This window comes from Magnolia sinica, chromosome 10, assembly GCF_029962835.1.
Source record: "Magnolia sinica isolate HGM2019 chromosome 10, MsV1, whole genome shotgun sequence".
In the NCBI taxonomy this organism is placed as follows: Eukaryota; Viridiplantae; Streptophyta; class Magnoliopsida; order Magnoliales; family Magnoliaceae; genus Magnolia; species Magnolia sinica.
Window position 1 is genome coordinate 66,699,863 of NC_080582.1, and position 19,517 is coordinate 66,719,379.

General features: G+C 42.4%; 1 protein-coding gene across 4 annotated transcripts in view; it reads right to left on the minus strand.

Moving 5' to 3' along the window:
- LOC131216907 (uncharacterized) overlaps positions 1-18,960 on the minus strand; it is a 56,546-nt gene extending 37,586 nt beyond the window's left edge. For 2 of the 4 annotated variants that reach the window (XR_009157110.1, XM_058211514.1), the window contains exons 1-6: positions 15,592-18,960; positions 15,057-15,250; positions 14,687-14,761; positions 14,430-14,582; positions 14,132-14,295; positions 13,845-13,992 (exon numbers count right to left, since the gene is read on the minus strand). Coding sequence is in view for 3 of the 4 variants with exons in the window: in XM_058211514.1 (XP_058067497.1) it covers positions 13,845-13,992; positions 14,132-14,295; positions 14,430-14,582; positions 14,687-14,761; positions 15,057-15,250; positions 15,592-18,577 (3,720 nt within the window). In the remaining variant the exon portion in view is untranslated. The remainder of the gene's footprint in view (positions 1-13,844; positions 13,993-14,131; positions 14,296-14,429; positions 14,583-14,686; positions 14,762-15,056; positions 15,251-15,591) is intronic. The other 2 variants (XM_058211512.1, XM_058211513.1) reach the window with 2 other exon arrangements.
- Between the last annotated feature and the right edge of the window lie 557 nt (positions 18,961-19,517).

The window sequence follows — 19,517 nt, forward strand, 5'->3', positions numbered from 1 at the left end:
CTTGCTGAGAGACAGCCTGTCACCTCTCCACGTGGCGACGTCCCGCTCTCGAGACGCCCGCCCGATCAGAACGCACGGCTCGAGAGAGCCATCTGGCATACTTCAGTCCTCCCCACTCACATGCGAAGACTCTTTGAGGCTCGAAAAAGTCTCACGTGCGAGCGTTCTTCATTGCTCTGAGAAGAGAGACGGGATTGTCGACATCCGTCTTCCACGTGGCACTCACCCGTCGGACTGTACTCAGTTTTCTACTCCGTCCGCGCCCTCACTCGCCCCTATAGCCTCTCTTTGTCCTGGGCCCGAGGACAATGCGGGAGTGGAGCCTTGTCCCATCCTCGAATCTAGAGCTCTGAATAATATTCATTCAGAGCCCTCTCCTTTTCATCTAAACCTTACACCTCACCTGGGACCTATATCGACCCAACTCCTTCCCTTTCAGTAGCAAAATCCTCCCTCCCTCTCTTCAGACCCCTCCAAGTCTCTTGGGTCCACCTTGCAGGAAGATATGCCCCTCCAGTTACATCTCATCCCCCTAAACATCACGTCTGACCAACCTACGCTCGACGACGAATCATCATCTTACCCGCTATCTCCTTCGACATCAGTGACACTCAAATCCAATTGCCTCTCCCAGTCCGTCTCCAACTCTGACATCAACCTCCTTTCTTTGTTCCAAGACCCGGCAGGCGCCAACGTTATTATTGCGGAGCCCCTCCAGATCAAAAATGGCAATCCTCAAGTTACCTTGTTAAAGGAAGAGCAAAGGGAGATATTGAGCAAGAAAATTCAAAGGAAGAAATGGATTCGTGATGCGATGAATCACATTGGGAGACTTTTCGAGTTATCGTTTGGTGACTGCCCGGAGGATTTCCTAGCCCTCTTCCAATATGTGGAAAACAGAGGCAGACCGTTGGATACCACCAAAACCCCCCAGAAACGAGTCTCAAAGGCAGGCAGAAAAAGGGAAACAAACAAGAAAGCCAACAAGATGGGTAGCAATTGTATAGCATCGACTGAGTCAAGTGTTGAGGGCTACGGGGAGGTATAGTCGAATCATGAAAATCGTCTCTTAGAATGTTCAGGGGGTGGGTTCGAAGCAGAAGAGAAGTCTTATTAAGGATTCCTGTAGTAGATGTAACCCTCAGATTCTCTGCCTTCAAGAAACCAAAGTTAAAAAGGTTGATGAACGTCTGCTGAAGACTATCTGGAAGGCTTCGGACATAAAATGGGTGGAAAAAGGTGCTTTGGGTAGCTCTGGGGGCATCCTCATCGCATGGAGGTCAGCCTTCTGGACTCTTCGGAACAGCTCTGTCGGAAATTTCTCCGTCTCAGCTACTTTGTCAAGTAGTGTTATGGCGGTGGACTTCCTAATCTGCTCAGTTTACGGGCCCAACAATAACGATTGCAGGGAAGACTTCTGGAAAGAACTTTCTTCCGTCATTCAAGGCTTCAGTGGCCCTATCTGTATCGCAGGTGATTTTAATTGTATCAAATTTGCGGCGGAAAAATCGTTTGGTATCAACACTAAACCTCACATGTCTGCTTTCTCCGATTGGATCAACAGTAATCAGCTGGTTGATCTCCCGCTTCTTGGCTCTCGTTATACCTAGACAAATGGGAGACTTAACCCCATCTTGTCTAGGTTGGACCGTTTTATTATCTCCCCTGAGTGGTTGGATTACCTTCCTTTCTCTCAGTCTGTACTACCCAGGACCACGTATGATCATTGGCCTATTATTTTATCTGCTGAGGAGGGAGATTGGAGTCCCAAGCCTTTTCGTTTTGATATTTCCTGGCTTCATGTCACAGACTTCAAAGCGAAAGTGACCGAATGGTGGAAAGAGTTACACTTAAACGGCTATGCGGGTTATAGAATCCACTCCAAGTTAAAACTGCTGAAAGACAAGATCACTTGGAAGAAGAATCCAACTCCATCCTACTAGAGATTCAGAAAATCGATGCCCAAGCTGAATCTAATCCTATGTTGAAAGAGACCTTTAGCGCGCAGAATTCAACTCATACAAGCCCTCTCGGCTAAAGTCCTGCAACAAGAAATATCGTGGAAACAGAAAGCTCGGGCAAAGTGGATTAAAGAAGGGGACAGGAATACGAGATATTTCCACAGTATTGCCAGCATGCACGCTAGGTGTAACCGCATCAACAGTATGATCATCAACGGCAATCACACAGAGGACAGAGATTTCATCTCCAGGGAAGCTATTTCCTTCTTCCATAACCTTCTGCTTAAGGAGGACTGGTCTAGACCCCGGCTGGACTACCTTCCTTTTCAACGTTTGAGCGATGAGGAATCTAATCTTCTGAAAGCGAGATTCACTTTAGACGAAGTTAAAACGGCTGTTATGAACCTTGATGGAGGCAAGGCTCCCGGACCTGATGGCTTCCCCATCTTGTTCTTTCAAGTTTTTTAGGATTTACTCCAGGAAGAAGTGATGGAATTCTTCAACGAATTCCACGCCAGAGGAATAATTTCGAAAAGCATTGGGGCAACTTTTTTAGCCTTAATCCCAAAATTCTAGGGCACATCTGAATTTAGGGAATTCAGACCCATAAGTCTCATTGGTAGTCTGTATAAGATCTTGGCCAAGGTGTTAGCCAATCGTCTGCAAAAGGTCATAGGCTCGGTTATTGCCCCTAATCAATGTGCTTTCATCTCGGGCAGACAAATCATTGATGGAGCTCTCAATGCTAATGAATGTCTTCATTCCTGCCACCGATCCAAGAAGAAATATATCTTCTGCAATTTGGACTTGGAAAAGGCTTACGACCATGTCGAATGGGAAGTTCTTCTGTACCTCATGACTCGCATGGGTTTCGGTCGGAAATAGAGAAGTTGGATCCACGAATGCATCAGTTCGGCCCATTTTTCAGTCCTCTTAAATGGCGCTCCAAAAGGCTTTTTCAAGAGTTCGCGCGGTCTTAGACAAGGTGACCCTTTATCCCCCTTCCTCTTTCTGATCATTGGCGAGGCCCTCTCTGCAATGCTGCACAAAAGGCCAAATGGAAGGAATCCTCAGGGGAATTCATATGAAAGGAACTCAAGCTCCTCTCTCCCACGTTCAGTTCGCCGACGATATTCTCGTCTTCTCTGAAGCTTCTTCAGATTATGTGGCCAACCTACGAACTGCGATCAGATGCTTTGAAGCTGTTACTGGTCTCAGGGTGAATATGACCAAATCAAAGATTTTTGGGGTCAATCTGGATCCCCATGAGGTCAGCAGCCTGGCAGATTTTCTAGGGTGCTCCTATGGGTCGTTCCCGACATCCTTTCTCGGTCTCCCTTTGTGCGTAGGAAAACCTAAGCCTCTCCAATGGGATAGAGTCATTCAGCGATTCCACCACCACCTGGCTACTTGGAAAACCCGCTATCTATCCAGCGGGGGCCGTCTCACGCTTATCAAAGCTACGCTCTCCAATCTGCCCACCTATTTCATGTCGCTCTTTCGATGCCCAGCTGCGGTTCTCAAATCTATCGACGCCCTTCGTCATAACTTCCTATGGCATTGAAGGGAAGACAAAAGCAAGTTTCCTCTCTTGAAGTGGAAGAAGGTTTGCATGCAGACCGAAGATGGTGGAGCTGGCATAAAAGACTTAAAGCTGATGAATCAGGCCCTTTTAGGTATGTGGATCTGGCGGCTTGGCAACGAAAAGAATAGTCTATGGAATAAAATTATCAAGGGCAAATATGGGACTTCTGCGGGAGGTTGGTGGACAAGTGAGGTCTCTCCTCACATACTCTCTTCAATTTGGAAAGATATCTGTCGCTAGAAAGAAGTGGTCGTGCAAGGTATTGGTTTTGAAGTGGGTAGGGGTGACTGTATTCGTTTCTGGTCTGACATTTGGATAGGTGAATTCCTATTGAAAGATAGATTCCCCTCTATTTTCCGGATTGCAACGAAGAAAAATAGTTTCATTTCTGACAATTACTCTACGATAGCTGACAAAACGGTTTGGAATATTCATATTAGAAGAAATCTAGAGGACTAGGAAATTAAAGACCTGGCAGATCTCATGGAATGCATTCATCATTTTCAACCTATCCACTCTCGGGAGGATAAAATAGTCTGAAAAGCAAAAAGTACATCTCTATTCTCCATAAAATCGCTCTTCAAGATCCTCTACTCGTCCAGAGGAGCCCCCTCTGCTCAGTGCCCTCATTCTTTTTGGAAGTATGATATCACCCCAAAGGTTCAAGTGTTTGGCCGGCTGGCCGAAAATAAAAGAATCCTTACTGTGGATAATCTCCGAAAAAGAGGCCTCATCATTCCCAATGTCTGCCTCTGCTACCTTGCTGCTGAAGAAACTGTCGATCATCTCCTTAATCCATTGTCCGTACATTTACTCTATCTGGACCGCCATTCTTCCCTGTTTCAAGGTCCATTGGTGCTTTCCTAAAGATGTGGATACTCTCCTCAAGGCCTGGCATGGTGTTCGAATAGGAAAACAACTCACCCGGGTTTGGCGAACGGCTATTATGGCTATTTGGTGGGCCGTTTGGAATGAGAGGAACAATAGGTGTTTTCAGAACACAGCAAAACCCCCCCTCTCTCTATCTCCCCTGGTTAAATGTATGATTGCTGAATGGGTTACCCATATAGATGGGTTCAATGTTGATTTCCTTTTCTCTATGGACTAACGGCTTCTGCCTCCTCAGCAGTTTCCGTTCTCCTTTGTTTTCTTTTGCCTTTTAATCTAAGTTATCTTTCAAAAAAAAAAAACAAATAAAGGGTGTTATTGAGAATCTTGGCCACCAACTTTTCCCAAACAAAGTGACAACCAGCCTCAACGTGTTTTGTCCATTCATAAAAAAACGGGATTCAAAGAAATGTGGACGGTAGCCTGATTGTCACAATGTAGAGGAATAGTCGAGAGTAGTGAAACAAATATCATTTCTAACCAATTTGAGGCAAAATAATTCACGTGGCTTGACCCATCGCGCAATATTCAGCCTCATCAAAAGAATGAGACACGACTGACTACTTTTTACTTTTCCATGTGAAAAGATTGCTACCCACAAACATTCAGTAATCAATTGTGGATCAATGATCAAAGGTAGACCCTACCTAATTAGCATCATAGAAATCGTGCTATTCAAGTGACCGTGATTGGAAAGAATGAGACATGACTGACTACTTTTTGCTTTCCATGTGACAAGATTGCCACCCACAAAAGCAGTAGCCTGTTGTTGATCAATGATCAGAGGTCAACCCTACCCAATCAGCATCGTAGAAACCATGCTATTCAAGTTACAGCGATTGGAATAACAAAGACCATGACCAGGTACAGCTTTTAAGCACCGAAGAATTCTATATACAGCAATGAAGTATTTATGACACAATTTTTGCATTAAGTGACTCACAATCCCAATGGCATAAATGATGTTTGGTCATGTAATGTTGAGATAAACTAGATGGGCAATAAGCTTGTAGTACATGCCAGGATTATCAATTTATTTGGACAGTCATGTGGCCGAGGTGTTTTATATCTGTTATGATACAGTCTTGACCGTTATGCAATAGGGACTAGGGAGTGTGATGCGGACATCAGTGGTGCACCCTTTAGAGTGTACCAGAGGAGGAGGCGTCGCCGACAGAGTAGCAGAGCAGAGGAGTTGATATGGATGGACGATGGGTCCATCGGACCCACTTTCTGACGCGCTACGAATGCAGATGCGACATGACTGCACTCCGACCAAAGATCCATGGGTCGGATTTCACACCCTACCACACGGGTGTTTTAGTTTTAGACTTTTTTATTCCAACTTTCTTTATTTTTCGCCTTTTGTTATTTTTCTTATTTCCAAGGGCTTTAATGCACTTTTACTTTTTTCATAGCTTATATATACATTGTGAGAAACCATATTTTTATTATTATTGAATGAATAGAAATTCGTCTCATTTCTTCCTCTTTATTTAAGATATTAGGGTTTCAGGATTGGCCATTGGGTGTTGAGGATTCCACCCCGACTTCAGGTTTCCTTCTTTCTAAAATCTTCAAGGTGCAGGAAAAGGTAAGAATCATCCTTTTTTTCTTTTGACGGCAAAAGGACCTATATCTTTTTCATCTCGAACCTCTCATCCTTTACCCCTTTCGTTCCTCTCTGAATATCCCCTTTCTAGTTCGAACGAAAAAGAGGGATGGTTAGTCAGTAGAATCAAATCCAAGCTTAATTGTGGACTGACTTGTGCTAGATCTACTGGGATATCCTCATAACCCGACATCCTCCTTTTTTACTGTTTACGTGATCTTATGCTAAGGGGCATGATCCTGATGGAATAACATCATCTTTGTGTTGAGATTTATCTAATCCTTTTGATTGGAAACGGTTAGTTAATTGGTGTATTTATTTGAATATTCTTTAACCTGATTATACATGCATCTAGGGTTAGGTCATCACATGTCCCTGCATCAGAGTGAAATGGGGAAGATGGTTTTTTGGGACCATATTGGCCATTACAAGGGCCATAATGGCCGTTACAGGGCATAATGACCGTTAACCCCGTAACCATCGAAAAAATGACCACTTCTTTTTCCATGTAAATCCATATTTTCCTCATTTTTCTACTTTTCTCATTCCAAACACCTTCCTAGATCATTTTACAACAGATTGTGGCCACTCGCACTATAGTTTTTAGGATTAAAATAGTAGATTGAAACGATTTGGACAAATAGAAGCTCCGACGGCCATTTTTTCAAAAAATTGGAAAAAAAAATTATATATATGCATTTTTTCCAATTTCTAATTCTAATGCTTGATTGTGATGTGTAAACATTAGAGATAGATAACCATGTTCATAAATTCACCAGACAACCCAATACAACACTCTCACCAAAGAGTGAACCATTGCACTACCATAAACAAGTTCAAAACAAAAATAAATAAATAAAATTTTGGAATGTTTATATTATTCTAGATTTTCTAAATATTTTTTCAAAATTTTTTAAGCAAAATTATTGTTTTAACCATTATGGAGGTAGTAACGGACGTTAAGTCTCCATATCGGCCGTTACGGCTGATACCCGTATCGGTAACGGTGGTGACCGTTATGGCCACCATTACCGATACGGAATACCTTGTGTGTGGCTTATAATTGACTTCCATAGGAGTGTCAACTAGACGAGCACCGAGTAATCTAGCTTCGTAAAGGAAAGGTAGCACGTATTCATTGAGATACGCCTCATTGCAAACGAGCCACTTCCATTTCAAGAAGGTATTTGAGGTGTCCAACATCCTTCCTCTCAAAGGATGCAATCAGAAATGTCTTAACCTGATCGATTCTTGGGTGTTGGACCCCATGAGGACGATGTCATAAACGTAGACAAGGAGAATAAATGTGCGACCAATTGCATGTTTTTACAAATACGAAATGATCAAATGTATTCCAATTGAAGCCAATGTGATAAATCGTATGACCAAGCTTCTCAAACCAAGCTCTGGGCAACTGTTTGGAACCATAAAGTGCTTTCCAGTCTCCCTTTAAGATGACATCCAAAGGGAAGCTCCAGATAAATTTTCCCATGGAAGTCACCATAAACATCAAGCTGGTAAAGAGCCTAGTTCATAACAGTATACAAACAAGAGTTCGAATTTGCAACCAATGTAGACATTTCTTCATAGTCCACCTACACATCTTTGTGAGGACCTTGACGATGAGACAAGTCCTATATGAACCATCAAACGTGTACTTCCGATTGAATATCCATTTGCAGCTGAGAACATGTTTCCCAGGTGAGACAGCAACCAGAACAAAAATCCTCTATTTTTTCAAGACAAACATGTCTTTCTTTCTCTTTCATCATTATGGATTTCTACTAGAGATCAGCTAGCACAGCTGCAACTTTAGTCAGAAACAGAAACAGTGGATATGGAGGTCAAATGAGACTGATGGGAAGGAGATAAAGATCTGTAAGGCACATAATTACCAATAGGATGGAATGTGCATGATCAAGTTCCTTTATGCAGAACAATGGGAAGATTCCAATTGATCCGGTTCAAAATATGAAGGGTGGTGCTCATCTGGCACCATTGCCATCAGGCAGGCCTGCATTTCTTTCCTAGGAACAGAGGTTTTGGACCTGTTTATTGGGAGAATGGTCAAAGACTGGGAGAGGAAGAGGGTCAAACAGGTCAAACAACGCATGCGTATTGCCTTGTAAATTGCAATAAGGTGTGTTTTTAAAGAACATAACATCCTTTGAAATATATCTTTTCCTATTAACAGGACAATAGGAAAAGATGTACTTGATTTATTGAGGTCCAAGCCTGGCACAGGATGGCAGTAAATGTACCAAACACATACAGCCAAATACTTTAGTAGGAAGAACAAAAACAGAAGTATTTGATTCAATACTTGCAATGGATGTTTACCACTAAGAACAGTGGTGAGGTCCCAATTGATAACATAGGTAGCTAAGAGAATGGTTTCAACCCACAATGATTTCAGTACCAACATGCCAAGAAATAATGAGTGGTGATTTCCAACAAATGTCATTTTTTACTCAGCGAAACCATTTTTGTTGTTGTTTTACGGACATGAAGTTTGGAATTTGACTCCATGAGCTAAGAAATAGTTACGTAGATTGTCTAGATATTTTCAGGCATTGTCATATCGAAAACATTCAACTTGGGTATCATATTGAGCAAGAACCATCTTGTGAAATACCTTTTTTATCATTGGAACCTGTTCACTGCTTTTCAAAAGATAAACCCACTTGGTAAAAGTAATCATCAATAAAGGACAATATTTGAAACCAAATATAGAAATATTTGGGGCTAATCTCCACACAGCAGAATGAATAAGCTAAAATGGTCGCAAACTTTCTGTATTACTTGGAGGGTAATATGTCCCACAATGCTTGGATTGTTGACATATCTCACATTGAAAACTATCGTAATTTATTAAAATTTCTGGGAAGTAAATGTCCTAGTCAAGTATGCTAAGTGTCATCAATCTTTTATTCCTATCATCATAAGCAGAATCATTCCTAACATCATAAGCAGAATCAAGTGCAAAACCAAGAGTTCCTGAATCAAGAAGAAAAAGTCATCAATCCTCACATCACTACCAATCTTCTTCTTAATTGCCAAATCCTGGATAACACAATGAAACAGAAAAAAATAACATAACAGTTCAATAGTTTGGTCAAGGCACTGACAGACAGCAAATTTGATGGAAAAGACGGTCCGTGCGGACAACAGATGAAATAGATAAGGAATCTGAAAGACAGAAGGTTCTTTTACTAAGAACCTTAGAAAAGGATCCATCAGCAAGTCTAATATTGCTAGAAATAGAAGAACAGGAAACGTAACCCTCTATTGTACTGGTCATGTAAATCCAATGACCCAGGAGGACACAGATGTACCTGACTGCCCTTTGGAGTTAGCAATGGAAAGAAAGGCTTGACGAGCCACCACTTTTTATTAGGTCACTGCTTGCTTTATCCCCTGGGTCTCACCATCATTGTTGGTTGAAGGCCTCCCCTCAGTCGTAGTCATATTGGCATCTGGTTTGCACCAGAATTCTTTAGGTTGAAGACTAGGATTCAAGATTCAACAATGTTTCCGAGTGTGTCTACACTTTGTCATATTTAGTGCACCAGAGTCTTTGTCTACACTTCCCCACCCATTCCCTTGTCCTTTAATTGGTCTGGAATCTGTTGTTAAGGTCAATTTCTCATGAAGAACAGAACTACTACTGCTCATAGATGTGTGACAAGCCTCTCCTCAAATATAACTATATGCAAATTCTAAGGAGGGTGATGATTCTCTCACAAGAATTTGTACTTGTTGACTTTCAAAATCCCAGTGAAAGCCAGCAAAAAACTTAAAGATGTGCCATTGTCGTATTTGTTTCTCCGTGTCTTCTAAATCCAAAGATGTATCTGACAATTATCTATTTTTTCCCACTTTTGATTAAGACTCACAAAGTATTCCTCCATTGTTCCATCACCTTGTTGCAGGCTATTAATGTCTGTGTGAAGTTGGTATAAATTGGTCAAATCTTTTTCGCTGGGAATACATATTGGCAACCTTATCCCAAACATCTTTGGCGGTCTTAAGAAAGTCCAACCCTCTAATGTTTGGAGCTTTTCCGCTCTTTTACTAATAAATACTTTGTCATCTTTCAAAAAAAAAAAAAAAATCATCACAAGCAGGATCATTAGATTTAGATTGTTTCTTAGTGCCGATAATATAGCCTAACTTCTTCTGAGCAACTACATACATTAGCGCGACTTGTGAACACTCATAAGTAATTAGTGCCATCAAGCTTAACAGCGGTAGTGAATAGCCCAAGGTGACAATTTTGTCCCATCAAAATTTGGGGCTTCTGATTAGGACCCAAAGGAACTCCCATTTCAATAGAAATATAACTGCTGGATTTGGAACCTAGAACCTGGAACGAGCCACTGGAATTCTGACGCTGCTGGTGGCGCTGAATTTGGGTTCTGGTGGAATTGGAGCCATTGGATCTAGAACCCGGAATGCTGGAGGTGCCAAAAATGGTGTCCGGTAGGTCAGTGCCACCAGGAAAGATTTCCTGCATTGTTGTGCTGGTTGGACAACCCCACCAGCATGGTTGGATATTCCGGAAGAAGAAAGTTGCATTGTTGGGGCCGCCAGAACTGAGGCCGGATGGTGTTGGTGGCTCCGAAAATGGGACCCAGTGAAGGTGGAGATTGTTGGTGATACTGATTGTAGCTGTAGAAGCTTTGGTGGCCAAATGATGCAGATTTGATCAGCTTTGAAGAGGTGAAGATAAATCTGATGGGCCTGTGCACTTCCAAAGGGAATTCATGGGCACGTAGGCTCATATAATCAGTAATAAAGATGAGAATGGACCTCTAACAGTGATGGGAGAGATATCATTCCTCTTTCACCATTATATAGAGGTCACCTAGAAGGAGGGAGGGATGATAGACCGTCAAAACCAAGACAAGAAGACAGAAATCAGAATGAAGAAGGGAGGAAGAGAGGAAGAAGATGACTGGAAGGAGAAGGATGATACCATGTAAAATGAAAGAGAAGAGAGAGAAAAGTTGTATGGAGAAGAAGAGGGAGGAGAGGACTTAACTTTGTCCTCTACCTGAAAGCTTTATTTATAACATGGGGGATTAAAAAAGATCAGCCCTAGTTAGAATCAAAGAGATATAATACAATCTCTCTCTAAGATAGATCACAATCTCCTTAGGGCCTGTTTAGATTGTGATAGATCATAAATAGCTACGCTATGTAGCATGTAGCTTACGCTACATAGCGTAGCTTAGCCTTAACGTTACATAGCTCATGAAAATAGCTTAAGTCGCATGTAGCCCGCGCTATATGATAATTTGCATACATTACACGATATCTAGACTACGCTACACACTACGCCGCACATTACAAGTTGTTTTTCACTACGACATTAAGATCAATTAATGTTTTCAATGATTTGTTACATTTTTCTATTTTCAATAAAAATTAGTTAATCTTTTCATGTTTTTAGTAAAAATAAATAACTAATAGTATTAAATCAGTTTTGTTGCTCCTTCCTTACTTTTATATCTAATGATTACCTATTCCTATTACTTTATGTTGCATTTGGTTGCACCAAATATCATGAAATTTTGTTAAGTTTCATTATTAATCAGTCTAATTTAGTGAATATCATGACATTATTGAACCAAGCGTAACCTTAATTAAAAATCTAGAAGTAGCGTGACGCTTACACTATACGCTATGTAGCTTACGCCTCAGGCTTTAGAGGGGTGAACATTACGCTACACGCTATTCGCTATTTAAAACACTGATCGTAAAAGCGTCATTAGTACAATTTTACAACATTTCTTTAAACATATAAATTCAACGATCAAATACAGATGTAATAAGAGATAGATAAAAGAATTTGTAATCATTACAATTTTATATTGTATTGCAATGAAAACATCCTATACATACATGCACATCAATGTATTTTTTCTATGATTTGACGTGGAAGTAATGTAAAAGTATCATCATTATGATTTTACCACACCTATCCAAACACAGGAATTGTTGGTCAAATTTATTGTTTTCAAGAGACAGGTATTGTAATTTGTAATCATTGCACTTCTACAGTGTATTACTAATGCAAACAGGCCCTTAAGGTATGGTATTCCGAAGTACCACATAACATTAAGCACATTCCTTTTTAAACATGCCTTGTGCATATAGATGGTTAGGGATTTGGATCATTGGAACCTGACCACATACTCAACGAACATAGTCAGAGACTATCATGTAAGAATATATCTGGAGGGAATGTTGAAACCTAGAAATGTGAGCAGGAAAGAAGAAGGCAACCAAAAGACACTATGCTTGTTGGATTTAAGTTCATCTTTGATGATTCCAACCGTTATCTTAATAGACACAGCTAATGGTGGGTGTCCTGAAAATATTTAAAATTATAAAATACTAAAACTTTGAATGATCACAGGGTTAGGGAGAAAGTCCGTATTCAAAGAAAAAGTATTGAATGATCACAGGGTTGAAATATTCCAATATCGAAGTTTGATGGCTCATCATATCTGGAAATATTACCCCAAACCCAATGGTTATGGTTCAAACATATCATCATCTAAGCCTCATCCCAACTAAATGGCATCAGCTACATCAATCCTTCTCTGCCATTCTACTCTATCAAGGGCCATAACTTCAATCAAACCATAGGTCATCAAGTCTTTTCTTGCTACCTCCACCAACATCCTTTATCCCTTGCCCTTTTAGAGCATTCAACTTGTACCAACTAACTCCCAACCAGCACAGTACCAGTCCTTATTGCACATGACCAAACCATCTAAGTTTGCTTTCCCTCATCTTATTATCTATCAATGCTATTCCTATGCTCCTTCAAAGTGCATTCATTTCTAATTATATCCTTGTCTCATCCATCTCAACATCCTCATTTCAGCTACACTCATCCTACGACCATGGTGTTCCTTGACTGCCCAATATTCTGTCCCATAAAGCATGGCCGGTCTTATAGCTATCCTATAAAACTTCCGTTTCAGTTCGAGTGGTACACAACAATCACATCACATAATCATTAATCTTTACATCTGAAATTCCCAACGCAGCACTCAAGAAATCACCATTTATCTGCGAGTCATCACGACTGGTAGTAAGTCCAAATTTCTAAAAATCCTTTTATTTACTGTCTTTATGCCCACAAAGTGGCCTTATAACTCCCTTAATAGGGAAGGAGTCTCCACATCTTTAAAGATCCTTTATCATATGTCACACGATATCCCCACAAAATGCACAAGTGCCCCAGCAAGAGGCCCAAATCACTTCATATCTCCCTAGTTCTCCATCATCTCTGATAGTTTGTTAACCTATTGTCCACTGCCCTAGTGGGCAGTGGATCCTCTCTTTTTCTTCTTTGAATTAAATTTTTTTGTTATCAATCAGAAACAAGAAGTCATGTGACCAGCCAAGGCATTCATGCATCAGTAAACCTATTTCACTTACTCCATTAGTTAGCATTGATGCCATGGGATGCCAATTGAGCTGATTTCATTAGAGATGAGATCAGAAAGTTTTCCCGGCTCTTGCCATTTTCTTTTACCTAGCACAATCTATTGTTTGTTAATGGAATTTCCATTCAGCTCTTTTGCCCTTTTTTTATAAGCTACATGAAGCACACAGCTTAGTTCTATTATTAAAACTAAATGCCAAACAACTATTAATTGCAATAACCAAGAAACCAAGCACCTGAACATAGTACTGAGTAACACGAATTAAATGGCTCTTCCAAAATGTCGGAAAAGAATTCCATCCAACATCCCAGTGTAAAGAAAAAGCTGCTTACCTTGCATATAGGACGTTGAGGATCCCTCAGATTGACAAGTAAATTGTCACTTTTTAAATCAAAGTGTACTATGTTCTTTCCATGCAAGTATTCCATCCCAAATGCCACATCCATAGCAATCAAGAGACGCTTGCGCCGATCGAGGGTCCTGATGATAAATAGTAGTAAGTAAAATTTCCTCCATCATTCAGATGCCATGCAATAAGTAGAGCATGCACTCACTTCACATCATTAATGAAAAGAAAATAATTATAAGACAAGAAATAAAAACAAGTGAGCAAGAATACCGATCATTCCGCTGTAAAGCATTTCTGAGAGAACCATTAACCATGTACTCTGTTACTGTCGCCACGGATCCCCCAGGGCCATCCAGGACGACACCATAGAAAGCTACAACATTTGGATGGTGCAAGTCAGCAAGCTTGCACGCCTCATTCCAGAAGTCAGCTCTCTGCTTATATGCAAAAAAAAAAAAAAACCCCACAATATGGCATCAAAATGAGCACACAAAAGGCATGAAAGGCTTTCCAGCTCTGAAGGTAGATGAAAGATGGAACATTGTCAACGTAAATGGAAGGCACCAACCAGGCGGTCCTGCTCTGAAGGCTTTCCAGCAAAACACCTATCATTGATTCGTTTTATCGCAACATCAGTACCCCTCCACTTCCCATGATACACAGTCCCAAATGTGCCAGAACCCAGTTCCCGCAACTCTTCAAGGTCATTGTTTTTTATTATCTGCCAAGAAAGCAAGGGACTTAAATGAATAAGGAAATCAATAGCATGTGAACACAACTGAAAGAAACATGACAAATAAGAACCAAAAGCATCAAGCCTCTAACCTGCAAGCGGTTAATGCCATCTGTAATTGGCGGTAAACTGGGGCTCATCTGATCCAACAATTTGGCCTTGAGGTCCTGAATTGCAATGAAGGTAAGCAAATTGACAATAACGTCGTAAGAGATAAGGCCACATTTTGAACTTCTCAGCTCCCCAAGGCCAACACGATAGGCTGGTACCAAAATTGTGAGATATGTCACAACCATCCAGTACATATCTGGAAAGGTGGGAAAATGGAAGCACACTTGATTCAGGTTCACTTTCCCAGGCTACTCCGAAAGCACCAACCTACCTTGTTGGTTCTGAATTCCCGTGGGATAATTCATGGTGAGAAAACATATAAATTTAGAAAATACCGCCATTGAAATCAACCTGTGTCACTGAATTCTGTGGGGCTAAATCACTCTCGTGAAGTTCTCCATCTACATTGACTTCAGCAGTCAATTGTTCATTCATTTTGCAGCCTGAGAGGACAGACTCAGGAGAGGTAGATGTTTGAAAAACAGATGCTGCTACACCCTCAGCAACAGCCTGCAGTTCTTGCTTGATTTGCTCCTCTGCTGACCCTATAACAGCAATTGAAAAATGATAAATAAATGTTTCAGTCTTAAAGCAAGAACCTAAAGAGGTCATTATATGGTACATGAAACTGTTTGTATAGTTCGTGGTTTAAAGTATCATCTGATGCAACACATATCAAGTGATACATATCAGATATTTAGCCCTAAATGTAAGATACAGATATGTGATTCCTTGCCAATGAAGCACTAAATCTGGGAAATTTGCTACCACTCTTATGAGACTTCTGTTTAACATTCAAAACACACTGACATGTATCATTTCAGGAGCCATACGAGACATGCCCCAAATCAAGGTAAACCATATGGTATAATAACAACTTTCTAACCTTTGCTGGATCGGCCAAGGTCTGGAAATGAATCCTTGTTTAAGCCATCTGATTGCTGTTGATAACCTCCGTCCTCTAACCGCATTGTTCTCAAATTGCCATTAGTACCCAAATGATTCTCACCACTTGAATCCCTTGGAGCCAATGCCTCTTTGCTAGCTACCCTAACAGGTTTTGGAGGCGGAAAATGAGTATCATGTTGCAAATTCCAAGGATCCTGGTTGCTGAAAAGAGTGTTTGAGGTAGCAGGATCCCTACTATCTCCTGCCACCCCACTGCCTGTGCTTGCATCTGACACTGGAAATGGTGCATTACAATTTGCAGGAACTTCATTGAAAACCCTCCTAGTGTGGAACCTTTGAGCTTCATCCTTCCATTCTCCAATGGGGATTGTAGGATCGAAAAACGATGACGTGGGTGCACCATGCCACATCTCACTAGGAATTGAAGGTTCAACGGCCACCTTCAGAAGTGGGTATGGACCGGGATTTACTAGTGTAGGTGATACCTGACTGGACTCCATGGGTTGAAAATCATGCAAGCTATTAATCTCCAAAGAAGATGGTAAGCCATCAATTTGCTTATGGTAATTCCCATCAGGAACTGCTACAGTCTTCATAAAGGCATTTGACTGTGTAAATGGTTCTGTTACTCGCATCCCATTCTCTACACTCAAGACTGTGGTTTCAGGCCTTAAATCTTTTGGGGCAGCAACATTCGGTTTAATATGAGATCTATACTGTTCACTTGTTCCAGAAATCTCAGGTGGATTTATACGGAAGGCTTCCATCCGACCATCAATGGGCCTAAGATGGTCACACGAAAAGCACGAGTCCGCAATACCTTCTTTTGGCACAAAACCAGGATGCTTACAAGGATATTCGGTGGCGGCATCTCGAACCGGAGTTTCTGAAGTTTGGAAAGGTAGAGTCCTTACTGGGGGGATGTCAATGCCAACTGTCCTGTACTGCAATTGTGTAGAAGGTTGCTGCAGAGCATCATCAGGGTGGGACTGAGGAAGATTGCCCACAAACATTCCATATGCAGTCTGTCCATCACTGAAGTTTATCACACTCGAGGGAAGCAACATAGTCCTAGAAGCACTGTCGTGATGCCCATCAGGTACTTGAGAGAGCCCATATAGCCCCAGCTGAGGTGAAGCAAGCTCGTGGGACGTAGGATCGATGTGTCCCATAAACCTTGGCCGAATTCCTGCTCCTTGAAAACCAAGATTAGTCACTTCCGCACCCAGTGCATGATCATCTTGGCGTTCGGTCATGGCACCCTCTGCCAAGGCACTAGTTACTACTACCCTATGTGGAGGAGGCCGAGGTCTCATGCTCTCATCGGAACGGTGACTCTGAAAAACTGCATTCGTGTCTGAAACAGACTTAAAGAGACCAGCATTGTTCCCTTGCTCTTGTAGCAAGGTATCTGAGTGTGCATGAGGTATTGCTTTTTGACACATGTAACAGTCCTCCAAATGCACCATTTTTTCAGACAACGGCATGCCACCCTGTTGATGAGTTACCCACCCGTCTGTGCATATCAAATGCTCAGGTGGTGGGACCACACGCCAGCCATATCGCTCAACAGTTTGTCCCGGCAATGGAACAGGAGGCTGGGACTGGGATTGCTGTTGAAAAGCTTTATAGCTTTGATCGCTGGGAAGATGAACTACCCGTGTCCCAAATGGGCTCTCCTCCAAATAAGGATCGACCCGCATTTGTTGCACCTGCACAAACTGCGCCCCACCATTCGGTTTTACACGTGGAGAAGATGAAGTGGTAGCAACTTGTACTGCTGGCACCAACGGATGTGACGGAAGCTGTTGCAGGTGTTCGGGGCGCCCGTAAATGGATCCAGCAACAGGCAATGGCTGAGTACCAGGGCACCCAATTTGGGAAGGATTCTGCTGGTAACTGCCCGCCTCTTGGTGAGAATCCACATAAGTCTGATACATTGTAGCTGGGCGCAAATCTCCAACAGCAGGCTGCATATCAAAGGCAGACACTGGCTGTCCCATAGCTGCAGGCACAGACCTCTCCGATTCAGGCTCAGCGGACCTCGTCGAGATGGGGGGAAGATTCAATGGCAGAGATTCTGCAAACACCATTGTACTGGGAGGCACGTACGTCAATCTGGCCGAATCAGGAGATGTCACGATACCTGTCGGAGACAACACTGTATGCGATGATGATGCCCCATCACCATCCCCAATCCCAGAGCTATCCATGGCCTCGCCAACACCGCCGGGCCCCTCTGAATTCTGCGTGGACGATGCGCTTGCAACGCTTTCTTTTCTCTTGAACCCACATCCAACGCTCTCTGTTATCCCATTCACCGCATCAACATACCTCTGCCCGTTATCAGACAAGTCGCCAAACTGCATGACCCCCGACTGATCGAGCTCAGAAGCCAAGAATAAGAACATCCGCAGCTTTGCAGATCCATCCGACGACCCCTCGATCAGCTTCTCGTACTCCTCCATCATGTTATCAAGATCTTCAGCACAGGAGACCGACACCAGAGCATCAAGATCCTCGTCGGGCAGCTGATACTTGATGACGACGGATTGCCCGCAGATGTCCGCCATTTTCTGCGCAAGATCATGAAACCCGACATCCCGCCTGATGCTGATAATCCGCGTCTGCCCGCCGACGTACCGGAGAACACCGTCACTGGGCCGCGGCAGGATCTTGCCACCAAAGCTGCAGAGCATCTTGATTTTCTTCGACGGAGGAAGATCTTCCCCGGCGTCATCGCCGGGAAGATCAGCCGGCGGTGCATTGCAAGTACCGGCGGCAGCGGATGGATGTGGGGCCCACGCCGGATTCGAACTGACAGCGACGGAGGTAGGGTAGAAAACGGGTCTGAACCTGGGACTATGATGGAAGGACTCGGAAATGGGAGTATCGTCCGGCGCCATCCGATTTAGATTCAACGGCCGGAGATCTTTCGGGATGGAGTTCCGATCGACGGCCATGATTCAAAGGAAAAAAAAAATAGGGTTTTGGGTTTTCTACATTTATAAAACCCTAGCGGGAGAATAGAAGGAGATTAATTGGAGAGGGAGATACACCGAGACTACGGTATATAGAGTATGGTCTAAGGGGATTCAACTCAGACAGGAGAAAGAGGCGCAGTCTGACGGTGACGAGAAAGCCATTTAGCGCCGTTTGGACGATATCTTTAATAGCTTTTTAGTGAGTCTTTGCCTGATATGTAGGATTTAGGGGGGCGTTTGGGCGAGAGATCAGGATTTTAGAGAAAGGGATTTGTATATATGATTATTATATGTATATGTGTAGCGAAGGCGTGGCATTTTTTCTTGTTTCTTCGGTTTTAAGGAATACAGATGGAGAAAGGTGAGGAGGCACGTGTATGAGTGCCATGCAGATTTCCGTCCAGGACAGAGAGAGGTTTTTGGAGCTGAAAGAGATGGCAAAGCTACTCGCATGGTTGGTAGGACCACTGATGTTAGTACAGGAGCGATTCGAGGCTCACACGTGTGCAACTCCATTTCATTTCATGGCTGTAGGCCCGACAGGTATTTAACGTCAGGTCGGTACCCCAAGGAACGCATACTGCGTCCTACCCCGCGCGTCTCTAGCCACGAACAGGTAGTTCTATGGACAGGTCCCACGTGATGTATCTATTTATCAAATAGACCACACCAAAAATTATTCTTGTATTTAATGCCATGTGCATTCAATGCAACCCAAGTTTATTTTTTGTATGATCCACTTAATCATTAGATTTGACACCTTTTTATAGAAACGGACCGGCTATTCCCCTGCCACTAGCCCGGTAGCCAGTGGACGGTGCTTAGTTGGCTCAACCATGATATATGTGTTTCATCCATTTTTATAGATCCAAAGAACGAGAGGATATAAATTTCAGGTGGTCCACGTCGTAGAAAAATA